Here is a 20,122-nt window from a genome sequence, read left to right as displayed (position 1 = left end):
AGATGGAAAGAAGGAGTGAGAAACAAAGTTAACTGACTGGAACCTCTTGTCTTGGCCCTCCCCACCTCTCCTACTGAGCCCAGTTAAAACTTCTGTCCTGGCACCACAATGGTGGAACCAGCTTCTCCCTGCAGCTAGGACAGCCGAGTCCCTCTGCTCATTTTCCGAAAACATTTGAAACCATAACTCAAAGAATATCTTAAATGAATCCCATAGCGCAGTCTGCTAGTTAGAGAGGAGTTAACTGACTGGAAGACAGTTCCATCTTGGGAGTCCCTTTGACATCAGCGAGATGTAGAACCAAGACAACAGATGTCAGTTGAATATGAACACAGAGAGGACCACGAGACGACAACAGAGAAGACCACGAGACGACAACAGAGAGGAATACAAGAGAAGTAACAAAGTGCTCTCAGCTGGTGCCAGTAAATATTTGGCGAGTCCATCTAGTTCTTTATTTTCATTGGCTCATCATTGGACAAAACAACCCCATGATAGGTTAGAGTTATGGTGACGTGGATCTTTCTGTATGGCGTGGAGCTGCCCATATTTTACAACATTGTTGTGGAAGGAGAAGGACATCTTTACAGCGTCGGGCAAAGCTTCAGTTGATCAATTTAGTTGTTCGTAAAACACACATAGCAACTAGAAATGTGAAACACTTGCTAGTTAGATGGAGAATGTAAATGAACTAATATTAATGGACAGAAGCGTATTTCAGTTGACTGGCCCTGCTATGTATCCTAAACTTTAAAACCTGCCCTACCACTCCTCATGTCATTGGTTGATTCCCTTCTTTAACCCGCATAAAAAACAGCAATGTACACACCCACATTCTTTCATACTTACATCTATGATAAGGTACTCCACAGGAAGGGGTCGGGCTAAATATGTGATGTCATTGCCAAATTTATCTTTGTCCTGTTGAGGGGGATGAAGAAAAATGACAATCAATGGAGAGAAATAGGACAGCTGTAACTGTTCAATAGTTATTTGGCATTTTATTAGGATCCCCATTAGCTGTTTGTGGTCCACACAGTACATGAAACATGACATAATACAGAACATTAATAGACAAGGACAGAACTACATACAATGGCACATCAATACATACACAAAATATCTAGGTCAAATAGGGGAGAGACGTTGTGCTGCGAGGCGTTGCTTGGTGTTTTTTGAAACCAGGTTTGCTGTTCATTTGAGCAATAGGAGACGAAAGAGAGTTCCATGGCTCTATATAATACCTACTGCATCCTTGAATTTGTTTTGGATGAGGACAGTGAAAAGACCCCTGGTGGCATGTTTGGTGGGGTAAGTGTGTGCGTGTCAGAGCTGTGTGTAAGTTGACTACGCAAACCATTTGGAATTTAACATATTGTTTCTCATAAAAATAAGTGATACAGTCAGTCTCTCAACACTTAACCAAGAGAGACTGGCATGCATAGTATTTCAATTAGCCTTCTGATTACAATGAAGAGCAAGATGTGCCGCTCTGTTCTGGGCAGCTGCAGCTTAACTAGATCTTTCCCTGCACCACTTGACCACACGACTGGTAAGACAAAACTAGAACCTGCAGGACTTGCTTTTTGAAGTGTGGTGTCAAAAAAACAGAGCATCTCTTTATCATGGACAAACCTCTCCCCATCTTTACAACTATTGAATCTACAGTACCAGTCAAAAGTTTGGACACAGCGCCTCATTCCAGGGTTTATTTTTAATATTTTCTACATTTTAGAATAATAGTGAAGACATCAAAACTATGAAATAACGCATATGGAATCAGGTAGTCACCAAAAAAAGTGTTAAATATAAAATAGATGTTGATTTGTTTGAGATTCTTCAAAGTAGTCACCCTTTGCCTTGATGACAGCTTTGCACACTCTTAGCCTTCTCTCAACCAGCTTCACCTGGAATGCATTTCGATTAACAGGTGTGCATTGTTCAAAGTTAATTAGTGGAATTTTTTTCCTTCTTAATGCATTTGAGACAATCAGTTGTCTTGTGACAAGGTAGGGGTGGTATACAGAAGATGACCCTATTTGGTAAAAGTCCATATTAAGGCAAAAACAGCTCAAATAAGCAAACAGAAACGACAGTCCATCATTACTTTAAGACATGAAGGTCAGTCAATACAGAATATTTCAAGAACTTAATATTAAGTGCAGTTGCAAAAACCATCAAGCGCAATGATGAAGCTGGCTCTCATGAAGACCGCCACAGGAAAGGAAGACCCAAAGTTACCTCTGCTGTAGAGGACAAGTTCATTAGAGTTAACTGCACCTCAGATTGCAGCCTAAATAAATCCTTCAGAGTTCAAGTAACAGACACATCAACTGTTCAGAGGAGACTGTTAAATCAGGCCGTCATGGTCAAATTTCTGCAAAGAAATCACTACTAAAGGACACCAACAAGAAGAGACTTGCTTGGGCCAAGAAACACAAGCAATGGACATTAGACCGGTGGAAATCTGTCCTTTGGTCTGATGAGTCCAAATTTGAGATTTTTGGTTCCAACCGCCGTGTCTATGTGAGATGCAGAGTAGGTGAAAGGACGATCTGTGGTTCCCACCGTGAAGCATGGAGGTGGTGTGATGGTGTGTGTGTGGGTGCTTTGTTGGTGACACGGTCTGTGATTTATTGGTTTGCGCTTAGAGGGACAATCATTTGTTTTTCAACAGGACAATGCCCCAACACAACCCCAGGCTGTGTAAGGGCTATTTGACCAAAGAGAGTGATGGAGTGCTGCATCAGATGACGTGGCCTCCACAATCACTCGACCTCAACCCAATTGAGATGGTTTGGGAAGAGTTGGACCGGAGAGTGAATGAAAAGCAGCCAACAAGCGCTCAGCATGTGGGAACTACATCAAGACTGTTGGAAAAGCATTCCTCATGAAGCTGGTTGAGAGAATGCCAAGAGTGAAAACTGTCAAGGCATAGGGTGGCTTACTCTGAAGAAACTCAAATAACATATTTTGATTGGTTAACCCTTTTTTGGTTACTACATGATTCCATGTGTTATTTCATAGTTTTGATGTCTTCACTATTATCTTACAATGTAGAAAATAGTGAAAATAAAAACCCTTGAATGAGTAGGTGTGTACAAACTTGACTGGTACTGTATATGTTTTGACCATGACAGTTTACAATCTAAAGTAACGCCAAGTAATTTAGTCCCCTCAACTTGTTCAACAGCCACAACATTCATTACCAGATTCAGCTGAGGTCTAGAACTTAGGGAATGATTTGTACCCTAATACAATACTCTTAGTTTTAGAGATGTTCAGGACCAGTTTATTACTGGCCAACCATTCCAAAACTGACTGCAACTCCTTTGTTAAGGGTTTCAGTGACTTCATTATCTGTGGTTGCTGACACGTATATGGTTGAATCAGCATACGTGGACACACAGGGTTTGTTTAATACCAGTTGCAGGTCATTGATAAAAATAGTAAAGAGTAGAGGGCCAAGAGAGCTGCCGTGCGGTACACCACACCCTACATGTTTGACATTAGAGAAGCTTCCATTAAAGAAAAGTTATATTCGATTGATAGATCTGAAGCCACAATATGCCATTGGTTGAAAAGCCATAAAACATACGTTTTCAACAGGTTATGGTCAATAATATCGAAGGCGTCACTTAAATCTAACAGTACAGCTCCCACAACCTTCTAAATATCAATTTATTTCAACCAACTCAGTCATTTGTGTCAGTGCAGTACATGTTGAGTGCCCTTCTCTATAAGCATGCTGAAAGTCTGTTGTCAATTTGTTTACAGAGAAATAGCATTGTATTTGGTCAATAACAACAAAAATCCTACAGTTTTTTAAAGAGTTTCTAAAACTGTTTGAATTATGTCTGTGAGTATAACAGAACTCATATGGCATGAAATTACAGCGAGATATTGATGGGTTTTCACTTCCTACGGCTTCCACTAGATGTCAACAGTCAATAGAACTGTGTCTGATGACTCTAATGTGAAGGGGGGCCGAAGGAGACAGGAATTAGTCACCACTGCCACGAGCTGACCATGCTTTCACCATGCGCGTTCACATGAGGAGGACCTCCGTTCCACCTCTCATCTGAAGTCAATCTAATTCTCCGGTTGGAACGTTATTCAAGATGTATGTTAACAACATTCTAAAGATTGATTTAGTACATCGTTTGACATGTTTCTACTGACTGTTACGGTACTTTTGGACATTTCGTCACGTTATAGTGGATGCGCTTTGTGACTTTGGAATTGTTTACCAAACGCGCTAACCAAAGTAGCTAATTGGACATAAATAAATGGACATTATCGAACAAATCAAGCATTTATTGTGGACCTGGGATTCCTAGGACTGCATTCTGATGAAGTTCATCAAAGGTAAGGAAATATTTATCATGTATTTTCTGGTTTCTGTTGACTCCAAAACGGCAGCTAATTTTATTATATTTCTGAGCGCCGTCTCAGATTATTGCATGGGTTGCTTTTTCCGTAAAGTTTTTATTTTTTTTAATCTGACACAGCGGTTGCATTAAGGAGAGGTATATCTATAATTCCATGTGTATAACTTGTATTACCATCTACATTTATGATGAGTATTTCTGTTGAAACGATGTGGCTATGCAAAATCACTTGATGTTTTTGGAACGCCAATGTAAACTCAGATTTTTTGTTATAAATATGAACTTTATCAAACAAAACGTGCATGTATTGTGTAACATGAAGTCCTATGAGTGTTGTCTGATGAAGATAATCAAAGGTTAGTGATTAATTTTATCTCTATTTCTGCATTTTGTGACTGCTATATTTCGCTGGAAAAATGGCTGTGCTTATTGTGGTTTGGTGGTGACCTAACATAATTGTTTGTAGTGCTTTCGCTGAAAAGCATATTTGAAATCGGACACTTTGGTGGGATTAACAACAAGATTACCTTTAAAATGATATAAGACGTGTATGTTTGAGGAATTTTAATTATGAGATTTCTGTTGTTTGAATTTGGCGCCCTGCACTTTCACTGGCTGTTGTCATATCGATCCCGGTAGCGGGATGCAGCCATAAGAAGTTAACAGGTGAATGTTTATCAATAATTAGAAGAAGCAAATTCGTCAAGTGCAGCGTCTGGAAACTCCTTATGAATCACATCAGACTAACACACATAAGAGTCACAGCAGAATCTTTTGTATGATCTCTTACATATCATTTTAGGCCAAGCCTTTGGAACATTGGCTCTCCTAGATAGATCACTGCATCTAATAGGTACAAAAATAATCTTCTTCCTCTTGAGCAGACAGTTTGATGAATGAATATTCTGGTTCCCAAGAAAATATACCTCTCTGTTTACATCACATACACTATCAAGCATTTCACACATATTATTTAGATACTGACTGTTAGCACTTGGCCTATAGTAACACCTCATAATAAAGGCTTTAGATGTGCCAAATGAACCTGCAACCACAACACTTCAATAACACTTGACATAAGATCTTCTCTAAGCATTACAGGGATTTGGCTCTGAATATATACTGAACAAAAATATAAAATGCAACATGTTAAGTGTTAGTCCCATGTTTCATGAGCTGAAATAAAAAGGGACCAAGAAATGTCCCATACGCACCAAAAGCTTATTTCGCGCAAATTTGGTTCCATCCCTGTTAGTGAGCATTTCTCCTTTGCCAAGATAATCCATCCACCTGACAGGTGTGGCATATCAAGAAGCTGATTAAACAGTAGGATCATTACACAGGTGCACTTTGTCCTGGGGACAATAAAAGGCCACTAAAATGTGCAGTTGTCTCACACGACACAATGCCACAGTTGTCTCAAGTTGAGGGAGCGTACAATTGGCATGCTGATTGCAGGAATGTCTACCAGAACTGTTGTCAGAGAATTTAACCCATTTCTCTACCATAAGCTGCCTCCGTCATTTTAGAAAATGTCAGCACGTCCAACCGGCCTCAAATGCAGACCACGTGTAACAACGCCAGCCCAGGACCTCCACATCCGGCTTTTTCACCTGCGGGATCGTCTAAGACCATCCACCCAGCAGCTGAAGGAATTGAGAAGTATTTCTGTCTGTAATAAAGCCCTTTTGTGGTTTAAAACTCATTCTGATCGGCTGGGCCTTGCTCACCAGTGGGTGGGCTTAAGCCCTCCCAGGCCCACCCATGGCTGCTCCCCTGCCCAGTCATGTGAAATCCATAGATTAGGGCATAATGAATTTATTTCAATTGACTGATTTCCTTATATGAACTGTAACTCAGTAAAAATCATTGAAATTGTTGCGTCTATATTTTAGTTTGGGATATATAGCAACACCTCCCCCATAAGTATTCCTGTCTCTTTTAAATATGTTATATCCTGGTATTGCTACTGCTGTATCAAAAGGAATGATCGAAGTAAGTCTCAGAAAAGGTTAATATATTATTGTTGTTATCTGAAGTAATTGATTTCATGAACCTTATTTCTAAGGCTACATATATTAATATGGGCTGTTTTCAGCCCTTTCCTGGGTAGCCTCAGACAGAATATGGAAAACAACAAACAAAGCAAGAGGAAAAAAATAAAAAAATAATCAGCAGTCCATTAAATCAGTTGGTGCGCGGTTGAAGCTACAAACCCATAGGTTTGGCTCCCATCCCTTCCTGGCTTTTGGGAGGGAGTGTGAAAAAAATACAAATAAAATAGCACACTGCTCTTGCTAGTATCGCTGCTCTTTATTAAGCTTTACGTTTCGGCCTCAAGGCCGAGGGTGGACAATGAGGCTGACATAGCAGATGTAAGCAATGTCCCCACGCGCTCTGGCAATTTTCATGGCCGAGAGAAGTTATTTTCTCTTCTGGCGCACATTTTCAGGATAGTCCTCGTTGAGGAAGATGCACATTCCTCTCAAGTTCTTGACGCTTTCCAGAACAGCTACCTTGTCCTTGAACCTCAGGAACTTTACCTACTATTGGCCTGGGCCTGTCACCTGCTCCACCTCAAATCTTCCTGTGATCCATCTTCAATTTCTCAGAGATCATTTCCCTCACTTTGTCCTCATGTTGGTCTCATGTTGAGATCCTGCAATTCCATCCACAACCATGTTGTTCCGCCTTCATTGTCCCTCCAGATAATCAGATTTCGCCGTCATTGTTATCATGGATTCACATACAGGATGAGAGAGGTGCTTATGCCCTAGGCAGAGAGCGGATGAGAGAGGTGCTTATGCCCTAGGCAGAGAGCGGATGAGAGAGGTGCTTATGCCCTAGGCAGAGAGGATGAGGGAGGTGCTTATGCCCTAGACCAGGGGTTGGCAATTCCAGTCCTCGAGGGCCTGATTGGTGCCACAGGTCTGCCCCAGCTCCAGCTAACACACCTGACTCCAATAATCACCAAATCATGATCTTCAGTTTAGAATGCAATTAGTTTAATCAGCTGTGTTTGCTAGGGATGGGGGGAAAGTGTGACACGAATCAGGCCCTCGAGGACTGGAGATGCCCACCCCTGATCTAGACAGAGAGATTAAGAACTTTGGGTTGCATTCATTCTGTCATTCACATATTCTTGGAAAGATGTCTTGTCACATGCACAGACTGCTGCACTGTGATGTCACCGTGTCAATTTGTAAGTCGCTCTGGATAAGAGCGTCTGCTAAATGACTTAAATGTAAATGTAAAAATGTAAATGTTAGTTCTATAAAGCAGTAATCCAATTAGGTTTACCTCAGGTCCAAGCTAACACCATTTATTCACACAGAGTTCCCTTTAGGCTAACTCAATCTACTGGATGACATTTTAAAAAGCAACATTTGTTACTGCCATTTAAGCCTAAAAAAGAAACATGAGGAGCAGTAAAATGACTGAGTGGTGAGAGATTTTAGCGACCGTCTCCTTCTGAGTTTAGTGTGTCTCAGAATGCTGTACGAGAGCTGCAGACTTCCCCCAGCTCCCGTGTTTACCAAGTAACTGTACCTTGTAGAAGACGTCTGGTACGTACTGCTCCGTGCTGGACTCTTTAGCGTAGCCCAGCTCAGGGGCGTCTCGGCAGGGCAGTAGACACTCATCTCTGACCAGGGCCATGCACTGGTTAGACACCTGGTAACCCTCAAAGTGCACCTGGTTATCAGGACCACCTGCAGGGAGAGGGAGTGAGGCACACAGTCACCCTCACAGAACATCTGGAATATCACAAGACAGTAAGTCATCATCATCATCATCATGTAAGCATGATTGATCCGTTATACAATAGTGCAGGCCCAGGATAGCCACATTATATTCATAGAATCACGGCCATGGTTGTGCTGAAATTTACACATCTCATTAGTCCATGGGACAACATTTCATTCACACCCAAGTTCACATCCCAAACTTGAAGTGAGCCGTTAGGAGAATGCAGGCTAGAGGTTTGTTCTTATTACTCGTATACATTAACAAAATGGAGTCGGTCGGTGCAAACACTCGTCACTAAAGACCCAGGTTCGAGTCCCATAGGGCGGCGCACAACTGGCCCAGCATCGTCTGGGTTAGGGTTGGCGGGGTAGGCCGTCATTGTAGAATAAGAATTTGTTCTTAACTGACTTGCCTAGTTAAATACAAAAAGTAAAAAAAATGTAAAGTATTGTAACAACATGCTGCTTTACTATCCTCAATGCAAAGTCCACCATGTACAGTTGAAGTCAGAAGTTTACATACACCTTAGCCAAATACATTTAAACTCCGTTTCACAATTCCTGACATTTAATCCAAGTAAAAATTCCCCGTCTTAGGTCAGTTAGGGTCACCACTTTATTTTAAGAATGTGAAATGTCAGAATAATAGTAGAGAGAATGATTTATTTATTTCAGCTTTCATCACATTCTCAGTGGGTAAGAAGTTTACATACACTCAATTAGTATTTGGTAGCATTGCCCTTTAAATTGTTTAACTTGGGTCAAACGTTTCGGGTAGCCTTCCACAAGCTTCCCACAATAATTTGGGTGAATTTTGGCCCATTCCTCCTGACAGAGCTGGTGTAACTGAGTCAGGTTTGTAGGCCTCCTTGCTCGCACACGCTTTTTCAGTTCTGCCCACACATTTTCTATATGATTGAGGTCAGGGCTTTGTGATGGCCACTCCAATACCTTGACTTTGTTGTTCTTAAGCCATTTTCCACAACTTTGGAAGTATGCTTGGGGTTATTGTCCATTTGGAAGACCCATTTGCGAGCAAGCTTTAACTTCCTGACTGATGTCTTGAGATGTTGCTTCAATATAGCCACACTTCTTTCCTCATGATGCCATCTATTTTGTGAAGTGCACCACTCCCTCCTACAGCAAAGCAGCCCCACAACATGATGCTGCCACCCCCATGCTTCACGATTGGGATGGTGTTCTTCAGCTTGCAAGCCTCCCCCTTTTTCCTCCAAACATAACGATGGTCATTATGGCCAAACAGTTCTATTTTTGTTTCATCAGACCAGAGGACATTTCCCCAAAAAAGTACAATCTTTGTCCCCATGTGCAGTTGCAATCGGTAGTCTGGCTTTTTTAATGGCGATTTGGATAATGGCTTCTTTCTTGCTGAGCGGCCTTTCAGGTTATGTCGATATAGGACTCGTTTTACTGTGGATATAGATACTTTTGTACCTGTTTCCTCCAGCATCTTCACAAGGTCCTTTGCTGTTGTTCTGGGATTGATTTGCACTTTTCGCCCCAAAGTACGTTCATCTCTAGGAGACAGAACGCGTCTCCTTCCCGAGCGGTATGACAGCCGCGGGGTACTATTGTCTGTCCAGATGAACGTGGTACCTTCATGCGTTTGGAAATTGCTCCCAAGGATGAACCAGACTTGTGGAGGTCTGCACATTTCTTTCCTGAGGTCTTGGCTGATTTTTTTTCTTTTTCCCCATGATGTCAAGCAAAGAGGCACTGAGTTTGAAGGTAGGCCTTGAAATACATCCACAGGTACACCTCCAATTGACTCAAATTATGTCAGTTAGCCTATCAGAAGCTCCTAAAGCTATGACATCATTTTCTGGAATTTTCCAAGCTGTTTTAAAGGCACAGTCAACTTTGTGTATGTAAACTTCTAACCCACTGAAATTGTGATAGTGAATTATAAGTGAAATAAGCTGTCTATAAACAATTGTTGGAAAAATGACTTGTGTTATCCACAAAGTAGATGTCCTAACCGACTTGCCAAAACTATAGTTTGCTAACAAAAAATTTGTGGAGTGGTTGAAAAACGAGTTTTAATGACCTAAGTGTATGTAAACTTCCGACTTCAACTGTACCTAGTGCTTTAGAGTGAGTCAGACAACTAGGACACATCTACACCTGCTTCTGGTCTGGTAGGATTCTGTTGTAGAAGTCATTAGATGGCCTTGTTAGGTCCGTGTACCTGTGGCCACCACAGTGATAAACTTGGACCCAAAGTGTCCGTCGGGTGAGAGTCTGCAGGGGTTACACTGTTGGTTCTGGAAGTGTCCAGCCGTGATGCACTCCTCCGCACTTAGGAAGTACGAGTCCTTGTTCCTGGTGTATTTGACCGTGCCTATCCTGGTGTCCTCAGAGAGAAGGTCAGTGAAGATCCACCCCACCTTCAGTAGAGACCACATAGGGAAAACGATGGTCAGCAAAGTCAGGCTCACCACAGCTCATCAAACTCCACATTGTTGGACTAAGAATATATATTATACTTTTGTCGAGTAACCTACATTCATAACGTAATTCTCTGGTGTGGACAGCTATAGTAACAGTGCATTCAGGAAGTATTTAGACCCCTTGACTTTACCCCCATTTTGTTACAACCTTATTCTAAACTTGATTTAAAAAATTGTCCCGCCCCCCCCCCCTCCCCCCCTCAATCTACAGACAATACTCCATAACGACATATAAAATACAAAACAGAAATATTACATTTACATAAGTATTCAGACCCTTTACTCAGTACTTTGTTGAAGCACCTTTGGTAAGTACAGCCTCGAGTCTTCTTGGGTATGACACTAAAAGCTTGGCACGCCTGTACTTGGGGAGTTTCTCCCATTCTTTGCAGATCCTCTCAAGCTCTGTCAGGTTGGATGTGGAGCGTCTCTCCAGAGATGTTCGATCGGGTTGAAGTCCGGGCTCTGGCAGGGCCACTCAAGGACATTCAGAGACTTGTCCAAGGCCACTCCTGCGTTGTCTTGGCTGTGTGCTTAGTGTCGTTGTCCTGCTGGAAGGTGAACCTTCGCCCTAGTCTGAGGTCCTGCCCTGGAGCAGGTTTTCATCAAGGATCTCTGTACTTTGCTCGGTTCATCTTTTCCTCAATCCTGACTAGTCTCCCAGTCCCTGAAAAACATGCCCACAGCATGATGCTGCCACCACCACGCTTCACCGTAGGGATGTTGCCAGGTTTCCTTCCTCTATCTGGCCACTACCATAAAGTCCTGATTGGTGGAGTGCTGCAGAGATGGTTGCCCTTCTGGAAGGTTCTCCCATCTCTACAAACTCCGGAGCTATGTCAGTGACAATCGGGTTCTTGGTCACCTCCCTGACCAAGGTCCTTCTCTCACGATTGCTCAGTTTGGCCAGGCAGCTGTGTTATTGCGGAACTTCAATGCTGCAGAAATGTTATGGTAACCTTCCCCAGATCTGTGTCTCGACAGAATCCTGTCTCGGAGCTCTACGGACAACTCCTAAGACCACATGGCTTGGTTTTTGCTCTGGCATGCATCCAATCAAGTTGTAGAAACATCAAGGATGATCAATGGAAACAGGATGCACCGGAACTCAATTTTGACTCTCATAGAAAGGAGTCTGAATACTTATGTAAATAAGCTTTTACGGTTTTTCATTTTTAATAAATTAACAAACATTTCTAGAAACCTGTTTTTGCTTTGTCATTATGGGGGTATTGTGTATAGATTGATGAGGGAATAATGTTTTATCCCTTTTAGAATAACAAAATATATAAAATAACATGAAAAAGGGAAAGGGTCTGAAAACGTTCCGAATGCACTGTATGGACAGCAGCAAGAACACCGATTGGGTTTCTTTCTTAAAATCCATGATGGTTGCGTAAACTTTCTACACATTACATTCACTATGGCCTGAGGGCATATGGAAGCGGTTTAAAACCACTATCCTGTAAAGACTGAGGAATCTAGGGAATGCCCCATATTGATTAGTGCCTCAGTTGTCTATAATGATGGGCCAGTCAGACTGGACAGTAGCTGTCCTTAAATCAAATTTTATTTGTCACAGACATGGTTAGCATATGTTAATGCCAGTGTAGCGAAATGCTTGTGCTTCTGGTGACGACAGTGCAGTAATATCTAACAATTTCCCAACTACCTAATACACACAAATCTAAAGGGGTGGATGAGAATATGTACATATAAATATATTGATGAGTGATGGCCGAGTGGCATAGGTAAGGCGCAATAGATGGTATAAAATACAGTAAATACATATGAGTAATGTAAGATATGTACACATTATTAAAGTGGCATTTTTTAAAGTGACTAGTGATCCATTTGTTAAAGTGGCCAGTGACTGGGTATCCATGTAGGCAGCAGCCTCCGAGTTGGTGATTGTTGTTTAGCAGTCTGATGGCCTTGAGATAGATGTTCTCCTGCACCTGTTGCCCCTGAGTGAGGTGGGGTACGACCCAGATGTTCTCCTGCACCTGTTCCCCTGAGTGAGGTGGGGTACGACCCAGATGTTCTCCTGCACCTGTTCCCCTGAGTGAGGTGGGGTACGACCCAGATGTTCTCCTGCACCTGTTCCCCGAGTGACGGGGACACAACCCAGATGTTCTCCTGTACCTGTTCCCCGAGTGACGAGGGGTACGACCCAGATGTTCTCCTACACCTGTTCCCCCTGAGTGACTGGGGGGTACGACCCAGATGTTCTCCTACACCTGTACCCCCTGAGTGACGGGGAGACGACCCAGACGTTCTTCTATACCTGTTCCCCGTGAGTGACGGGGGAGACGACCCAGATGTTCTTCTATACCTGTTCCCCGTGAGTGAAGTGGGTACGACCCAGATGAAGGGTTGTACATGGAAAAGGATACTACCCCTCCAATGCTGTGATAAATACAAATGTGGCACTAAGTCAGCTGGACACATATTGAAGAGCACAATAGTTTAGAGATATGGAGGGTACTAGGCAATTTCAAAAACTGGATCAGGGAAAGGATATGGGAAGAAATAAAGTCCATAGTTGTTGCTAGTGGTGTCGTCTAACCTTGCGCAGGCCCAGTTTGGCTGCGATCTCCTCCACGGCTGCAGCTTTAGGGTCCTCTACCAGCTCAATACTGTTCTGGGTGGCGATCTGATGGACGGAGGAATTCACAAGAGCTCAAATTCAACCAACTAAATAAAACACATCTAGCTTAAAGTTGTTTCCAATAGCCTTAGAATGAATGAATATATATCACACACACGTTCAAAAGTGTGGGGTCAATTAAAAATGAGCTTTTCTTTCAAAAACAAGGACATTTTTGTCCATTTAAAATAACATCAAATTGATCAGAAATACAGTGTAGACATTGTTAATGTTGTAAATGACTATTGTAGCTGGAAACGGCTGATTTTTTAAAATGGAATATCTACATAGGCGTACAGAGGCCCATTATCAGCAACCATCACTCCTGTGTTCCAATGTCACGTTGTGTTAAGACTTTTAAAATTATACACTTGGATTAGCTAACTGATCATTAGAAAACCCTTTTGCAATTATGTTAGCACAACTGAAAACTGTTGTCCTGATTAAAGAAACAATACAACTGGCAATCTTTAGACTAGTTAAGTATCTAGAGAATCAGCAATTGTGGGTTCGATTACAGGCTCAAAATGGCCAGAAGCAAAGACCTTTCTTCTTAAAAGGCTATTCCATGCGAGAAATTGCCAAGAAACTGAAGATCTCATACAACGCTGTGTACTACTCCCTTCACAGAACAGCGCAAACTGGCTCTAACCAGAATAGAAAGAGTGGGAGACCCTGGTGCACAACTGAGCAAGAGGACAAGTACATTAGAGTGTCTAGTTTGAGAAACAGACGCCTCACAAGTCCTCAACCGGCAGCTTCATTAAATAGTACCCGCAAAACACCAATCTCAACATCAACAGTGAAGAGGAGACTCCGGGATGCTGGCCTTCTAGGCAGAGTTCCTCTGTCCAGTGTCTGTACTTTTGCCCATCTTAATCTTTTATTTTTATTGGCCAGTCTGAGATATGGCTTTTTCATTGCAATTCCGTCATAACCCCACCATAGGAGCACACTGTTCACAACTTTGACCGCTCGCCCACACAACGCCATACACGTGGTCAGCGGTTGTGAGGTCGATTGGACGAACTGCCGTTTTCTCTAAAACAATGTTGCAGGGGGCTTATGGTAGAAAAATTAATTTAATTATCTGGCAACAGTTCTGGTGGACATTCCTGCAGTAATCATGCCAATTGCACACTCCCCCAAACCTTCAGACATCTGTGGCATTGTGTTGTGTGACAAAACTGCACATTTTAGTGGCCTTTTATTGTACCCAGCACAAGGTGCACCTGTGTAATGATAATGCTGTTTAATCAGCTTTTTGATATGCCACACCTGTCAGGTGGATGTATTCTCTTGGCAAAGGAGAAATGCTCACTAACAGGGATGTAAACACATTTGTGCACAACATTTGAGACAATGAAGCTTTTTGTGTGTATGGAACATTTCTGGAATCTTTTATTTCAGCTCATGAAACATGGAACCAACAGTTTTACATGTTGCGTTTTGTATTTTTGTTCAGTATAGATACAATGATCTGATTACTTAAGTCTGTTATAAATACTGCTCCTGCAACAGCAGCACTTTGTCAATACCCATTGAAAATGAACCTACTGCCATCCTGTGGCTAATTAATCTTACTACATTTACAAATCACTAACAAACCATTGGACTGACTTCAGAGCGCAGAACACTCACCTGCGGGGGTTCGTAGATGGCAGCGACCTCAGCTCTGATGGCCAGAGGGATGTCTTTGTGCTCCGTGTACCTGCCGTACAGGTAGCCCATCCTCTGGCTGCCCGTCTTCCTCCAGAAGTCCAGGAAACGGTCTGCAATGGTGTGGTTCTCAAACATGATGTTGTCTATATGCCTGTATTTCTGTTGGCAGGGATGAGGGCAGGTTATTAAAATCAACATCTCCACAAGGAATGAGTAGAGGTTGAGAAACCTCTTGAGGTGCATTTCAATAGGTTACAGTGGATTCCTCTCCTCGTGTCCTTTTCTAAATCTGAACTGATGTGACAGAAGTGGACAGGTGAAAAAGTGAAAACAAAGCCTTGTAATGCACCAATCCACCATATTTCCTTGTTATCACCCATCCTGTGAGACGCCATGTCTAAATGAAGCCAAGAAGACAAGGAGCTACTCTAGAAAAGGGTGTGCCAAACTCGGTCCTACCCCACCCCCCTCTCTAGGTGCACATTTTGTTTTTTGCCCTAGCACTACACAGATCATTCAAATAATCAAAGCTCGATGAGTTGGTTATTTTAAAATCAGCTGTGTAGTGCTAGTGCAAAACAAATAAAACATTTAACATGCGCCCGGGGGGGGGGGGCAGGACCGAGTTTGGGACACAATGCTTTAGACTTCCCGAGATGGACCCTTGGCAGTAAAGAGGAGTATTGAGATGGACCCTTGGCAGTAAAGAGGAGTATTGAGATGGACCCTTGGCAGTAAAGAGGAGTATTGAGATGGACCCTTGGCAGTAAAGTGGAGTATTGAGATGGACCCTTGGCAGTAAAGTGGAGTATTGAGATGGACCCTTGGCAGTAAAGTGGAGTATTGAGATGGACCCTTGGCAGTAAAGTGGAGAGAGTTATAGGGTGTACTTGTCTATTGAGGGTGATGGCGCTTGGCTGGCACTTGGTGCAGATCCCCTCTGGCCAGGGAGGGTGGCCCTCGCAGCCCGACTTGATCTTACAGCTGATGTTCTCCAGGGCCACAAACTTCCCTCTGTAGAGGAAAATAAGATTTGAATAAAGACAAAGAGCTTGTGGATGTGGCCAATCCTCCTGCTAGAGAAGAGCAGAGTACACAGAGTGTATATTCTTTTGATGTTGTCATGACAAACATGTTGCCAAGACAATACAAACAGATCTGGAACCAGGCTACAGAAGGTCTGGTGCCACTCACTTATCAGCGCCTCCTGTCAGCTTGCGGATGTAGGCATGGAATGACATGTGTTTGACAGGTGGCTCTAGATGACTCAGGTACTCTTCGTCAAAAGGCTGGAAGATAGAAAATAATAAAAATTCACAGCAAAGTTGACACGTAAAACAAATTTAAAGCAAAACAGTCAATTGTTGGACGAATGGAGGAGGAAAGAGCACTTACCTCTAGGGGCACACAGTGCACGCACTTTCCCATCGATCCATGTCGACACCTGAAACAAGAACTGAATCAATACACTGACACAATTGAGTGGCTTAATACAATTACATAACTAGCTGGCAACAGTCTCTCTTATGCCTGTGGATCTGTTCCTATAGATTATGTATTTAATATCTTACAGCTGTGGATCTCTGCTCCTATAGATCTTTATGTATATAAATATCTTACAGCTGTGGGATCGATGCTCCTATAGATCTTTATGTATATAAATATCTTACAGCTGTGGATCTCTGCTCCTATAGATCTTTATGTATATAAATATCTTACAGCTGTAGGATCGATGCTCCTATAGATCTTTATGTATATAAATATCTTACAGCTGTGGATCTCTGCTCCTATAGATCTTTATGTATATAAATATCTTACAGCTGTGGATCTCTGCTCCTATAGATCTTTATGTATATAAATATCTTACAGCTGTAGGATCGATGCTCCTGTTATGGGTGTGAACGTTATGGGTGTGAACGTGGGTGTGAACATTTAAACTAAATTCATTCCTTAACATTAAGTAAAAAATGTATCTCCACAAAATTCAAATCACAATGCAGTTATGAATAACAAAACATCTGCAGATCATTAACATAAGAGAAAACCTTGAACAAATAACCCATCGCAGCCTTGCTAACGTTACAGCATAGCATGGCCGTCACCGCGGCCATGCTAACGTTACAGCACAGTCACCGCGGCCATGCTAACGTTACAGCACAGTCACCGCGGCCTTGCTAACGTTACAGCACAGTCACCGCGGCCTTGCTAACGTTACAGCACAGTCACCGCGGCCATGCTAACGTTACAGCACAGTCACCGCGGCCTTGCTAACGTTACAGCACAGTCACCGCGGCCTTGCTAACGTTACAGCACAGTCACCGCGGCCTTGCTAACGTTACAGCACAGTCACCGCGGCCATGCTAACGTTACAGCACAGTCACCGCAGCCATGCTAACGTTACAGCACAGCCACCGCGGCCTTGCTAAAGGTTACAGCACAGTCACCTCGGCTACATCTGCATTGCTTGCTCTTTGGGGTTTTAGACTGGGTTTCCGTATAAGCACTTCGTAACAACTGCTGGTGTAAAGAGCTTTATAAATACATTTGATTAATTAATTGATGCATCTTCACATTTTTGTCCACGGATATAAAGCGCAGTGTACGTCATCACTAACACCCGACTACAGAAATGATTGCAGTTGATATGCAGGCATTGTCAATGGCCTAGCTAATTTTCCCCCAACATCAGACACCCCCTAACGTCGGGCACTCTAGCGGTTGGAGGATTAACTCACCTCAACATTTAAAAGTGGACTGGAAAATAACGGTACGTTTTGCGATTAAAGACAACCTTCTAGCTAGCTGCCCACCTATTTTCATTGCAGTTTATGTAACGTAAGTTAGGTTGAGAGTTAACAACAAAAAAAATACATACATACATTATATATATATATATATATATATGTATGTATTTTTATTTTTTTTGTTAACTCATATATATATATATATATACACACACACACAAGTTTGGGGTCCATTAAAACATCAAATTGATCATAAATACAGTGTAGACATTGTTAATGTTGTAAATGACTATTGTAGCTGGAAACGGATTTTTTTAATGGATTATCTACATAGGCGTACAGAGGCCCACTATCAGCAACCATCACTCCTGTGTTCCAATGGCACATTGTGCTAGCTAATCAAAGTTCATAATTTTAAAAGGCTAGTTGATCATTAGAAAACCCCTTTGCAATTATGTTAGTACAGCTGAAAACTGTTGTCCTCATTCAAGAAGCAATACAACTGTCCTTATTTAGACTAATTGAGTATTTGTAACATCAGCATTTGTGGGTTTGATTACAGGCTCAAAATGGCCAGAAACAAAGAACTTAGAAAATGGCTCTAACCAGAATAGAAAGAGTGGGAGGCCCCGGTGCACAACTGAGCAAGAGTGCAAGTACATTGGAGTGTCTAGTTTGAGAAACAGACACCTCACAAGTCCTCAACTGGCAGCTTCATTAAATAGTACCCTGCAAAACACCAGTCTCAACGTCAACAGTGAAGAGGTGACTCCAGGATGCTGGCTTTCTGGGCAGAGTTGCAAAGAAAAAGCCATCTCAGACTGGCCAATAAAAAGAAAAGATTAAGATGGGCAAAAGTACAGACACTGGACAGAGGAACTCTGGCTATAAGGCCAGCATCCCAGAGTCGCCTCTTCACTGTTGACGTTGACTGGACAGAGGAACTCTGGCTATAAGGCCAGCATCCCAGAGTCGCCTCTTCACTGTTGACGTTGAGACTGGACAGAGGAACTCTGGCTATAAGGCCAGCATCCCAGAGTCGCCTCTTCACTGTTGACGTTGAGACTGGACAGAGGAACTCTGGCTATAAGGCCAGCATCCCAGAGTCGCCTCTTCACTGTTGACGTTGAGACTGGACAGAGGAACTCTGGCTATAAGGCCAGCATCCCAGAGTCGCCTCTTCACTGTTGACGTTGAGACTGGACAGAGGAACTCTGGCTATAAGGCCAGCATCCCAGAGTCGCCTCTTCACTGTTGACGTTGAGACTGGACAGAGGAACTCTGGCTATAAGGCCAGCATCCCAGAGTCGCCTCTTCACTGTTGACGTTGAGACTGGACAGAGGAACTCTGGCTATAAGGCCAGCATCCCAGAGTCGCCTCTTCACTGTTGACGTTGAGACTGGCGAGATCTATATTGACATCAAGTGTTTAAAAAGCATGTCAACTAAAATCCCTCTGCTTTTATCTTCTCCCACTACCATATTTGGTAATGAGTGGAAACGCCAGGCGGATACTTCACATTTATACAGCCGGTGAAATATCTGTCTCATTGTTCTAGCTGTGCCTACAGTTAACAGCATTAGACCTCTCAAATGCTTCCCTTTTTAACCAGTAAGCCTAAAATCCCAGATTTGGTGTGTTTTCTTTGTCCCTGTTTGATTAGTGAGCTTAAAAATAGATGGGCAGTCTTTTGTTAAAACATGAAGCCAAAGTAGGCCCCTAGGCGAATGAATAAGCAACTTGCCTTCTTCAAAACAATGTTATTGCTGCATATTTCAGTCTGGAACCTGGGGGAGTGTAACCTAATCTATTACTCCAAAACTGCAACTTGTGGTTGGAACACACTGTGTGTTCTCTACTTTAACCAACCAGTCCATTTTGAATGTGTGATCAAGCGGACTTTATTTGGCAAGGAATGTAGCTCTTCTACAGATTCTGTTAGTGTATCCCATCAGTCATTTCTGTAGGCCTAATGGGAGCTTGGATGTGTGTAGAAAGAGCGTCAGATTGAAGAGGAGTGAGAGACACGTAACGGAGGGAAAAGGAAAAATGTAAGGAGAATAACTGATCACATGGTTAGGTATCTTTTTTTGTTTTGAGTCCCTAAACCGCAATACACAAGTAACACTTGAGTCCAATGTGAATTAACAGTCGTCTTCGGGACAAAAATGTCACTCGCGCAAAGCAGATTCCAGATGCCTAATGCTACTATATATGACTGTGGTAGGCTTGGGCGAAATACCGCTTATACCGGGGCATTTTGAAATACCGACAGCCACTACTTTTAACTATAAGTATACCTAAATTATATCCAGCTCATGATAAGTGGCTAGATGTCAAGATCAAGATCTTCTTGGTTACAGCAGAGACCCCTATCCTGGATTTTTAAATTCCGGTTGCTTAAAATAGTTTTGTGCGTCAAATTGCACCTGCTATATTTTATATTCTTCAAAGTAG

The 20,122-nt window shown here is 42.5% G+C and overlaps 1 protein-coding gene across 3 annotated transcripts in view; it reads right to left on the bottom strand.

The window, feature by feature from the left end:
* The window catches only part of LOC120030062 (nuclear protein localization protein 4 homolog), a 34,503-nt gene that overhangs the window by 8,589 nt on the left and 5,792 nt on the right, over positions 1 to 20,122 (bottom strand). Inside the window, exons 5-12 of one of the 3 annotated variants that reach the window (XM_038975380.1) lie at positions 16,316 to 16,364; positions 16,115 to 16,209; positions 15,811 to 15,934; positions 14,900 to 15,079; positions 13,178 to 13,264; positions 10,347 to 10,545; positions 7,941 to 8,101; positions 850 to 921 (exon numbers count right to left, since the gene is read on the bottom strand). In XM_038975380.1, the coding sequence (XP_038831308.1) occupies positions 850 to 921; positions 7,941 to 8,101; positions 10,347 to 10,545; positions 13,178 to 13,264; positions 14,900 to 15,079; positions 15,811 to 15,934; positions 16,115 to 16,209; positions 16,316 to 16,364 (967 nt within the window). Of the gene's footprint in view, positions 1 to 849; positions 922 to 7,940; positions 8,102 to 10,346; positions 10,546 to 12,463; positions 13,018 to 13,177; positions 13,265 to 14,899; positions 15,080 to 15,810; positions 15,935 to 16,114; positions 16,210 to 16,315; positions 16,365 to 20,122 lie in introns of those variants that run through there. The other 2 variants (XM_038975381.1, XM_038975382.1) reach the window with 2 other exon arrangements.

The sequence above is a fragment of the Salvelinus namaycush genome, chromosome 35 (genome assembly GCF_016432855.1).
Source record: "Salvelinus namaycush isolate Seneca chromosome 35, SaNama_1.0, whole genome shotgun sequence".
Classification (NCBI taxonomy): Eukaryota; Metazoa; Chordata; class Actinopteri; order Salmoniformes; family Salmonidae; genus Salvelinus; species Salvelinus namaycush.
This window is presented reverse-complemented; position numbering and strand designations above follow the sequence as displayed.